An 11,416-nucleotide genomic window follows, 5' to 3' on the forward strand; every position below is an offset into this window, starting at 1 on the left:
TTTTGGCCTCTTGAATGTGATATCTTAAGACAAGCTTGAGGGAAATTCTTTGGATTTGGCACAAAGGTCAAAGGTCAAGGTCACTGTGACCTCACAAGTCATGTTTTTGGCCATAACTCACAAATCCATACACTAATTATGACACAATTTAACTAAAATATCTATAAGGATAAAAGGAAATGACCACACTTTATATCCAAATGGTCAAAGGTCAACTTCACTGTGACATCATAATGTTCTGCAAAAACTCTTTTGACCTTTATTCAATGCTCAGGAAGGGGAGACTGTGACCATACTTCCTGTAATGTGACTGGCTGGAGGAAGCAAGTCCAGTTATTTAGGAATCAAGTCAAACCACACATGTAAACAGATTTATTACCTCTCACTGACCTTCTCTGTTCTCTCTTTCTTTCAGTGTTTCTCTTTCTCTCTTACGCACACACACACAAACACACAGACACACACTGATCTATCACTGCCTGAAGGCTCACCTCTGCTCTAACTGGCGCATGCCCACAGCCTCGCTCCTCCTCTCCCGCGGTCCCCATGGTAACGCGCGGAGGAGAGCAGCTTAGCAACACGGAGACGGAGAGGGAGCATCTCTGGTCCAGACAGCGCGGTGCCACCGATATTACGCACAGAGGGCGGAAGGAGGAAAACAGCGGCGCCTCTGGAAAGCATCTCCTCCGTGTAAGTGCCCATTTTTACAGCGAACAGCTCTGTTGTTGAGCGGACAGATTAGTCTGATTAGTTTGGTCGATGGCGATGCAGGCTGCTGCGGGATGAACGCTGCTCTCCGTAGCCCCGTAGCCTCCTTGAAAACAAGCTTTGTGCATGTCAGCCTTTTTCCTCTGAAGCCTAATCTTCTGCATCGCTCTCCACAGTCATAATGAAGTTCGTGGTGGTGCTTGTGGGAGCGGGCGCGCTGGCCTTCCTCGGCGCAGTCATCTGCATCGTCGCCAGTGTTTATCCCCGGAAACGCGCCGCGCCTCTCGGCGACAACAGCACCCTGACATCGGAGACGCTGCTCCAGCCCCTGGAGCACGGATCGGTGGCACACGCCGGGCCGCTGGGCGCTCTCCACGGCGCCGAGTCCTACGATGGAGGGGACGGGCTCGGAGGCATCGGACTGGAGGTTCCCACTCTGAACGAGCTCAACCTGGGAGAAGAGACTGGAGGGGGGTCCGCGAAACAGTTCAGTTTCAGCCGGTTGATCTGCACACCTGTACCGGTCGGAGAATGCAAGACGAAAGATCTGAGGCAACGACGGGAGAAGCAGCAGCAGCAGCAGCGGCAGCAGCAGGCGGATGAGCCGCTGTACGGAGCGGGCGATGAGGACTGGACTTACCTCCGGACCACCGCGGAGGAGCTCCGGCAGATGGTCCTGCAGCAGAACGACCAGATACTGATGGACCAGAGGACCATCCGGGAGCTGACGGGGAAGCTGAGCGAGTGTGAGAGTGGCCTGGAGGACGAGAGGAGCGTCCCGGAGCGGAGCATCGGGGTCTGGAGCGGCAACCGCCGCGTCATGGCCGGGGATGATGTCAGCTCTTCCGCCGCGGCACAGCTGCAGACGGCGAGGGCTGTGGAGGAGCTGGCCAGGGCCATCATGGACCTGAAGGACCGCATTGAGAAACTCGAGGTGAGAACAGGCTGTAGCCCACAAACTTGTTCTTGCTGTTGGAGTTTGGTTTGACAGCAGGAGATTTGGACTGATACTATTTTATGAATTAGCCACTGTTGTCCAGTGACTAAATTAGGCCTGTGTCAGTTCCATTAAACGACCTGTTGTCCCAGTGTTAATTCACTGTGAAGTGCAGTTTAAGACCTTTAATCCTCTCTAATTTTGAGATGAATTTTCTAATTTACCAAAATTAAAAGATTTTGTTTAGAAAAGTGCCACATCCCACAGCCACACTGGCTGCATGCAGGACTAATGGCAGTGAGAAGGTTTAAAAGCTTGTGCTGTGGCGTCTAATGTTCATCATCTTATGTGCCCTGATCTTTCTCTAACATCCTCCCTCCCCCTCTTTAACCTTCTCTCCCTCTTTTATCTTCACCTCGCCTCTCCTCTGACAAGTCACTCGTGACACAGACGCTCCCCACGTCTTGCACACGCTCCCCACGGACCCAAGGGAAATCTTTCCACCTGCTGGCCCCATCACATCCCTCTGTACTCCCCCTCCCCATCGCGTCAGCCGCCTCTCTCCTCTACCACCGCATCCAACAGCAGGATAGAGAAATAAATAAAAGATGAGGCTGGCTGGACAGGAAAGAGGGTGGTGGTGGGGGAGTCAGGTTCTCAGCCTGTGTGTGTGCTGAGATTGAGACATAGAGAGGCTTATAACCACACACATACATGTGCGGACACTGCTGCACAGTTGGGTACAAGGTTGTCTCCGTCAGTGTGAATTTATACCCCGGACGTCCAGATCCAGCCTTGCCTCAGCAACTCTTTTGATATTATATATCGCCCTCGCAGCCGTCTCATCCACACTAACAGCAGCATCTCTCTCTCTTCTGCTGCTTCACCGACACCTTCTTTTTTTTCAGCCTCTGCTGTGAATACTAATACTGCCACTGCTGGGGTACTACTATCATCAATACAGCACCTCTTCCTTTGCTGCTGCTTCACCGTGTTACTCTTCTTCCTTCAGCTTCATTTCAGTTTATAACAAATAGGCCTACTACTGCTGTCATGAATAGTAAAACGCTTCTATTTATGCTACTACAATGAAGACAGGAATAAGCTCTGCGGGAACAAAAATTTACACAGTTCACAAATAAGTGGGGTGAGCCCTCACAGACTTTCTCCTACTAATTTAATACCAGTTGTCAACATCTGGACCAGATGTCCACTTTCAAAGATTATATTGACCCCAGCTCCGCCCATCAGTAGTCAATCAGGACAACCACAATCTGTCCAACAGACATAATTAAACAAACTGATCAATATAATCATTTATATTGGACAACTGATCAACAAAATAAGGGAAGCAAGATGTCTAAGTGATGTTTGTGCAGCGCGAGGATTTAATTGAAATGTCAGGTGTTTCAATCTTTAGACCCTCAGTTGGGCAAATTTATAAAAGAGAATCTCAAAGCTTCGTTAAGAGAGTAAACATCCTTTTCATGCAAGTACAAGTGGGAATTGTAGTTTTAAAGATTCAGATTCATAGGAAGCTTCACAGATGCAACATATCACAAAATCTTTGGATAAATACATTGTGAGTATGGCAAACCTCTCAAAAATAATTCATTTAATAATGTAAAAATGCAAACATATTTTCAAGAGGAACTATTTGTAAATGATACCTTGAAACTATTCACACTACTAAAACTACACCCTCAGCTTCTGCTGCTGACAAAACTAGAGCTAGTATGTACTATACTATCAGCTGTGAACCAAAGTACGAGGCAAATTACAAATTTGACCTTACAATGGTGCAGGATGAGAAGTCAGGAGATTGTTTCAGTTCAACCTGAGGCATATATGAATATGTGGACTGAATATCATGGTAATCCATCCAACTGTTGTTATAATATGTTTAATTATTTACATTTAAACACCTACTTTACTTTTTCTTTTTCCTTTCCTTTCTCCCTGTCTTGCAGGCAGAGATTGGCCCTGCTGCATTGAACCTCACTGACACATCCGTGGGCACAAGCAACAGTGGCAGCAGCAGCAACAGTGGCAGCAGCGGCAGCAGCAGCCCAGCTGGTAACACCGGCAAGGCTCCTGCTCCACCCACCGGCAGCGCTTCCTCCCCACCTGCAGCGGCTGTACCAGGGGGCCGTCGTCCTGCCTCCCCCGCTTCCCCTGCCCCCAAGCCCCCAACCAAGGGTTCTCCTGGGCGTGGAAAGGGCACCTGGAGGGTGGAGGACCTGGAGGGGGAGCTGGAGAGGAAGATAAAGATGTTGGAAAAGGAGCGTCAGGCCATGAGGAAAGAGACTCAGGGCCAACACGAGAAGATAAACCAGGGCATCGACACCGTCAGCCACCGCGTCACTGAGCTGGAACACAGTGAGTCCAGGGGTGGTGGACAAATAAATAAAGGAAGGGATGTAAGGATGACCACAGGGAGGTAGACAACAGCATCACCAAGCTGACTTTCATGAGAGCATCGCTAGAGACAGCTAAAATGAAACTTTAATTAGCACCGAGGGCAAACTGTTTCATCACAGCGGTAGAGAATAAGCTGTAGATTAAAATAAAGTGATTAATGAGTTCTGAAGGTTGTGAAATGTCAAATAGGGCTTGGGGGTGAAAATGAAAATGACACAGCAAATATTAGAAATGGAAATAAAATGACCTGAAATCATTTGCTGCCCTCACTCGCAGCCTGTAAATCTTCAAAATGATGATAAAGGTTCCTTGGTTTTTAAGTTGGCAGTAGTGTATTTTGGAAATGTCACATTGGTTTCGAAGGGTTTCACTGGTTGTTTGTTTGTGAAATACTACTCCCTTCCACAGACCATCAAAGTAACTGAAGGTGAAAACCACTGAAAAAAAACAGAGAGCTGACAACAGGAAAAATGGAAACAGTAGAAGAGAGATTGAGAGTCCATGAGGTGCAAAGAGGAAGGTTAAAAGGGAAAGAAAAAGCACTTCTCTATTCCCTCTTTAGCTCTGTCACTCCCCAACCACTCCAACAGTCTCCGCATGCCTCTCTGCTGTAAGAACCTGGACTTACAGAGGCTGATCATTATCTGTATCACTAGAGTTCTTGCCAGGCTGTGTGTGCACTGTGTGCAGTGACAAGTAAGAAGAGAAATACCAGTGTCCTTGTAAAAATTGGCCATTCAAGCATCGTCCGTCCCCGTTTTCTCTCTCTGCTTAGCTTTTCTCTACCCCTCTCTGCCGTCTGACTGTTTCTTTTTTTATCTCCTTCATCTGTGTCTTCAAAGCGCTGACAGAGCCGTCGTTCCCCGATGGCTTCGTCCTCTCCTTCCCCATGCGGACTAACTACATGTACGGCTTGGTGAGAAAAGAGATAACCGAGATGTATGCCTTCACTGCCTGTGTATGGTTGAAGGCCAAAGAAGGGGGCATCGGGACCCCCTTCTCTTACTCAGTGCCGGGGCAGCCTAACGAGCTGGTGCTGCTACAGGGGGTCCACAACCCTGTGGAGCTGCTCATCAACGACAAGGTACGGGGGTTCGGCTCGTAATTGTGAAACTGTATATTATACATGGAAATTAATGGCTTCTGGTAAAAAAGAATGAACATTTCGAACCCTGCAGGTTTCTTTATAATTAGTCTGCCATGGAAATCATTATCAGCTTATTATGGTGTTCCACAGAGGTTTGTGGCTTGTTGTGATACATCGATTCAAATGAGCAAGGAAAACACGTTTCTTGCGACAGACTGACTTTTTCATGTCATCTTACCGGAGTGATGAAGAGAACAAACTCTACGGCTTAAACTGTCACAACATCCAATTATTGTTTGGAGTAGGATGTGGATTAGAGTTTGTTTTAGGTCTAGGGATGGATATGTTAGAGCCTAAGGTGTGTTTGTGTGTTGATCCCCCTCTAAGCTTTACCGCCAAGTTAATGCATCACTGATTTAAAAAAACCTTTATTCTGCCTGCTGTGGTAAGGGTCGTGTTGCTCTTGAACAACACATAAATTTTTTAGAACTACAAAAAAAAAAATTACAAAGAAAGTAAATGTTTTTTACCCCTGAATAAACACAACAGAAAATGGGAATATAACTTTGGGTATAATCTTCTTCACCTGAAATAAGCCTTGAATAAAAATGAAAAACAGTCCAACACAAACCCATGTACTCGGTTATTTTGTCGTATGTGTGGTGGGCCAACAGCAAACATACGTCATTGAGGAGACACGTCACAGGAGGTGATCTTTCTGCTGCTGCTTTTTTATGATGTGCGTTAGTGCTCACCCTTTTATAGTGCTCTCGCCTCTAGTTCCCATGGCAGAGAGGGTTAGGCATTGGCATAGTTTTGCTGACATAAACCAGCAGTGTGTCCACATTCTGTCCTGATTCCTGCCCACACTTCTCTAACATCCAGCCATAATAGCTTGATGTGTTGTGGCTTAGTGAACTTGAAACCACTTACTCACCTTGTAAAGAAAGATATAACCATGGCCACTGTATTCTCTGACCTGTAGGTGGCGCAGTTGCCTCTGTCCCTTCCGCAGGACGAGTGGCAGCACATCTGTGTCAGCTGGACCCTGAGGGACGGAGTGTGGAAGGCCTACCAGGGGGGGAAGATGAAGGGGAGGGGAGAGGGTCTGGCTGCCTGGCATCCCATCAAACCAGGAGGGGTCCTCATACTAGGACAGGAACAGGTGAGATGGATGGATGGATGGATGGATGGATGGATGGATGGATGAACAAACTAACAAATGGATGAATGATTGACAGACGGATATATACTGGGCCAGGAAAACACAAGACATATGGATGATGCTTGGATGGATGGATGGATGGATGGATGGATGGATGGATTGATGGACAGATGGATGAACAAACTAATGAAAGCATGGACAATGGACAGATGAGTGGATGGACAGATTGATGGAAGGATGAACAGATGGATACATGCACAGCTGAATATATAGATAGATGAATAGATCAGAAGAGTAATTGAAACAGTGATGAATGCATTGATTGGTGGGTAGACAGATGAATGGATGGAAGATGGACGGAAAGATTCAGGTATGGATAGATGAACAAACTGATGCATGGATCAACAGGTTAATGGATGGATGGATGGATAGATGGAGGCTGGGTGGAGAGAGGGATAATTTAAGGGGACACCAATAGCTTTTCACACAAGAACAGACTGAAACCTAATGGTGTTTATCATCTCACTGGGCTGCCTCGCTTCTTCATTAGCGAGACACCCACGTTACATAACCATTATGAGGTCTGACATTATTCCTCCCCCCTGGTGTCAAAAGAACAACCCAAAGCTCATCGTCCTTGCATAAAGGATAAAAAGCAGAGGGCTGAGTCCAATTCTGCAAGATGCTGCAATGATGCAACAAGACTTGATTTAATGGATATTCTTTAGAGCGAGTGCGGGGGATAGAGCGAGTACTTTATTAATCTGTATTGTGGATGAATGATGAATTGCTGCTGGGTGGATGTGTTGACCAGATTTTACGGGGGAAAATCCCAGGACATCCCCTTCACAAGGGGGCTCTAAAGGAAGGATAAACATCTTATTTAAGGGGGAATCATCAAAACAAAATATTTCTGTGTATGGATCAAATTTTAGCTGCATTTTCATTTTCATTTAAGCAGGAAAGACAACCACAGTAGTATTTACTTTACAACAATTTCCTGGGGATTGTTGCCTCAGACACTGAAGTCTAATGTCAATAACCTATTTGTATTCAAAGCTCTAAAAAATGGTATTCGGGACAGCTCTAATCTCTTGGCTATTGATTTTAGCATTTTCACACCCAACCCTTTGTTTTCTCCATCTCTTTCTACGCAAGGATACGTTGGGTGGCCGATTTGATGCCTCCCAGGCCCTGGTAGGGGAACTCTCCCAGTTCAACCTGTGGGATCGGGTTCTGAAGCCTGTAGAGGTGGCCGCCCTGGCCGAGTGCAGCTCCTCGGCGCTCGGCAACATCGCCCCCTGGACCGACCACGATGTAGATGTCTATGGTGGTGCCACCAAGGAGTCCCTGGACCCCTGCCACGCTGCCCAGAGATCCAATCCCTCCAGCCCCAAACAGTGAGGGGGGTGACTGGGAGAAGTCGGCCATGGGTGGTCGTGTTTGATAGGTCGATTTAGTCGATTCAGGAGTTCAAAGGCGTATCATATTGGAGTATATTTGTTTGTGTGGGGATGGGAGCTCCTCTGGTGGACTGGAAGGTGGAGCTGTTACTTCGTTAAGAGTGGTGTATCTGTTTTGATTTTTGTGTTGGTGTCCACGCTCATGTGTTTACTTCTGCAGTGAGATACAGTGAGTTTAGTCACAGAATCACCTTAGTGAAGGCTGCATGGGTGGTTTCACTTTTGGCATGAACGGGACTATTATGGAGGCGTTCCATAATAGATTCATGATGATGATTAATGTACCACCTTCTGTTGTGGGTAATAATCTGTTGGGCCGGTTAAGTATACATGGTTGTTCAGGTAGAAGGCTTTGATTTGCAGTTATGAATTAACCTTTACTGATGCCATATGTAAGGGTTTCTTAATTTTACAACAAAGTGACACAAAGTTCTGTCTTTCCTTATCTTGTGTCCAGCAGGTTGTGTTTAATGCTAAAACTGATTTATGAGACGCTATCATGCTAACACTGATTTCAACACTCAATGGGAAACAAAATGAGTTTTCTTCATTTTTAACTGTATATGATCCTGTTGAGTAATATCTGTGTACTTTTAAGTTTTCTATATTGCATACTACGTTTTGGTAAAACAGTGGTCTTATAAATGTATATTGTATAATGTATCTCTGCTCATGTCGCTCTGTGCCAGTCTGCTCCCCCTGCTGTAGCCTCTCACACGCCTCACAGTCCTGCAAGGTTAAGTTGCAGCGTTTTCGTGTCACGACTTAAGCAAAGCAGCACTCTCGATTGAACCTCTGAAATAAACACTTGATGTCGAACTAAAAAGCACCGACCAGACACTGAAATCGTGACAAACCAGAGTGAGTTTGAAAAAACTGTGTTGTATCTTTGAATGTAAAGCAGATGGAATGTATAAGTATATTTGCATGAAAGGTCACATTTGCTGTCACTAAAGAAACAAACTCAAAGTGTTTATATTACAAAGTTGATGTCCCCAAACTGCCCCTCACCCTGAAGCACACAGATGTCTTTATGGTAAATCAGATCCTCACAGAACAGACAGCAAAGTATATGAAGTGTATAAATTCTTTGATGACCATTTTGTACTTGACATAAGACATAAGATGAAGCAGGGACATGCAGGAGCACCTGAATCTGCTCTCATTAGGCAGCCATTCGTCCAAGCTACTCATTTCTCTTAGCAAATGAAAGACCAAAACAAATAAATAAGATATTTAAAATAAATAGATCTGAAATATGTGATGCATTTGAATTGCGGCATCGGTTTCTACCTTTTCCATCTTCTGTTTCGAAAGCATCGAATACCTAATAATGTCTGCATCATGTTGGATGCAAAGTGTCAATGGGAAAGATTTCTATGGTCAAGACTTGCAAGCTGTTATATCATAAAGAATCATTTCATGAAGGAATGAACCCAATCAAAATAACATTTAACAAGGGTTAGGAACCGTTACCTTGAAAATCCAGCCATATTTGTTGATTTTCAGACACATTATTTCCAGAACAGCATGTTATATTGGACCTTTTAAATAGTTTGGAGTGTCCAGACTTGAGTGTTAGTCTAGACTTGAGTGTTAATCTAAACTGTGTTTAATGATAATTATTCTATCCACGTTACTGTATGAATGTAGCCTTGAGCAGAATGAAGACCTGCCTCTTTTTCCATCATATTGGAGAAAAAGAAAAAAAAATGCAGGGTTCCTTCTGACTTAAAGAGCATCAAAGTTGTCACTTTTCCATCAGATGGTAACTCTGCCTGTCTGACACTGCCTGATGCAGACCAAAGGGTGGATGGTATAATCAAGTTAGTCAGTTAGCCTTTGGACAACAATTACAACAAATGAGTTTTAGCTTTGGACTTAGCTTTAGCCTGCAGACTATGTTACCTTGAGCTGTGATGCTGCACACTCCCATTTTTGAGATCAGGCTGTCTCTTTGGTTTTCAGCGGGCTCTGTGAAATGATCAGAATTCTTAATCTCTCGTTCTCTTGAGCTCAATGCAAGTTCACAATGGACATCATAGGAATAGGTAGCACAGGCCACCCACTGTGAGGAGTGAGGGATTGATTCCCACTGTGGCCTGCTACACTGAACATGTATCCTGTCAACACTGTGCAGTGAAGTGAACTGTGGTTAAAACGCAGTCAGTGCTTCTGTTCACTTATTACCTCAAGACATCAGCCCCACGTACGATTTGACACCCAGCTGTAAAGTGCCTGCCTGGGCTCTCAAGCCCAAAAAAATCGTCAGATGTTTTAATGTTTTCTTCTTCGTCTCCTCTTTCTTCTTCTCTGTCACTCTCTCTCTCTCTCTCTCTCTCTCTCGCTTTGATTGTTGAAGGCTGTGACAGTGTTGCACTTGTCCTTATTTGCATCTTCATGGATCTTCTATGATATTGTGAAATAGGTGGATAAAAACAATAAAATGGTTATGACAACACCTCCAGAGTCGTTGCTTAAAACAAACATCAAAGAATGTGTGTGTGTGTGTGTGTGTGTGTGTGTGTGTGTGTGTGTGTGTGTGTGTGTGTGTGTGTTGGTTGTGACAGATCTCTTTACACCTCTCAGCTCATCTGGATTACACATCAACTAAGCAACTGCATTGATACTGTAAACACTCATGACCCTAACATACTCAAACACAGACTCAAACACACACACACACACACACACACACACACAGGTGTGCAGCCTAATCTCATTGATCTGTCAGACTAGATGAGCTTTATTTTTGCTGTCAGATGAATTTGCCTTTGACACGTGTATGTGTGTGTGTCCGTGTGCCTGTGTGTGTGTGTGTGTGTGTGTGTGTGTTAATATGGAGACAGTGAGACAGCGATTACTCAGCAGGGAGCCAGATCTTTTGTGTAGACATAATAGATTACTCATAGATTTAACTAAGACAGTGTGACTTCGTGACTACTGATCCGCCCACACAACCAGGATTTCTTGGTGTTCGGCTCAGCTGAACTGTGGTCTGATGTGTAACCTCCCACTGATAAAGTATCAAAGTTTTATTTGTCTCACTTTAGCTTTCCTCTCTTTTCCTCAGGCTTATAACCAAAGAAATATGACTATGATTTAAGTCCAAGGATTTTTTTTTTATCACTAAAGCTACTCATAAAAATCAAACCACCATTACTTCTGCTGTTGCTAATAAGCAATAATAAAACTAGTATCGTGGAAGCAAGCTCATTTTCATAAAACTCCAATTTGAGGTTTACACTTGTCACTTAATTTGAGGTTTTATTTAATTAATGAAAAAATGTCTTCAGTTTTACTTAGGTCACTTGATTCACACGTGTTGGTCAAAAGCAGATCTTTGCCACGGCTGGGCAATGCTCCCATCTGTTCAGTGTGGGCGTGTTTTCTGATCAACTGCTTTAACAGATTGCTTGTGGAGTGTGAAGTCATGGACAGATGATTCTGACTGGGAATTAGTTACATTTTAAGGGATATTCCAAAAATATTTGGAGAATCTCCACTCATCAAAGAACCTAGCCTGTTTTTCAATATTTAGTTGCCTCCTTCTCTCTTGTGTCACGTCCTGATTTATCTGAATCAGGGCCCTGCGGCAATAAAAGATTTGGGTCCCAAATGACATCACCACCATG

The 11,416-nt window shown here is 44.7% G+C and overlaps 1 protein-coding gene across 2 annotated transcripts; it reads left to right on the forward strand.

The window, feature by feature from the left end:
• Positions 1 to 551: 551 nt before the first annotated feature.
• nptxrb (neuronal pentraxin receptor b) lies at positions 552 to 10,242 on the forward strand. 2 transcript variants are annotated; one of them, XM_071505037.1, is made up of 6 exons: positions 552 to 690; positions 885 to 1,642; positions 3,616 to 4,024; positions 4,909 to 5,150; positions 6,139 to 6,318; positions 7,477 to 10,242. In XM_071505037.1, exons 2-6 carry the CDS (start codon positions 890 to 892, stop codon positions 7,720 to 7,722), a joined length of 1,830 nt encoding a protein of 609 aa, XP_071361138.1. In that variant the 5' UTR covers positions 552 to 690; positions 885 to 889; the 3' UTR covers positions 7,723 to 10,242. The 2 variants fall into 2 exon arrangements, with proteins under 2 accessions (XP_071361138.1, XP_071361139.1); XM_071505038.1 differs by lacking the exon at positions 552 to 690 and having other exon boundaries at positions 756 to 1,642.
• The last annotated feature ends 1,174 nt before the right edge of the window (positions 10,243 to 11,416 follow it).

This window comes from Trachinotus anak, unplaced genomic scaffold (assembly GCF_046630095.1).
Source record: "Trachinotus anak isolate AG129_WGS33_773 ecotype Australia unplaced genomic scaffold, CSIRO_AGI_Tana_v1 ptg000019l, whole genome shotgun sequence".
Lineage (NCBI taxonomy): Eukaryota > Metazoa > Chordata > Actinopteri > Carangiformes > Carangidae > Trachinotus > Trachinotus anak.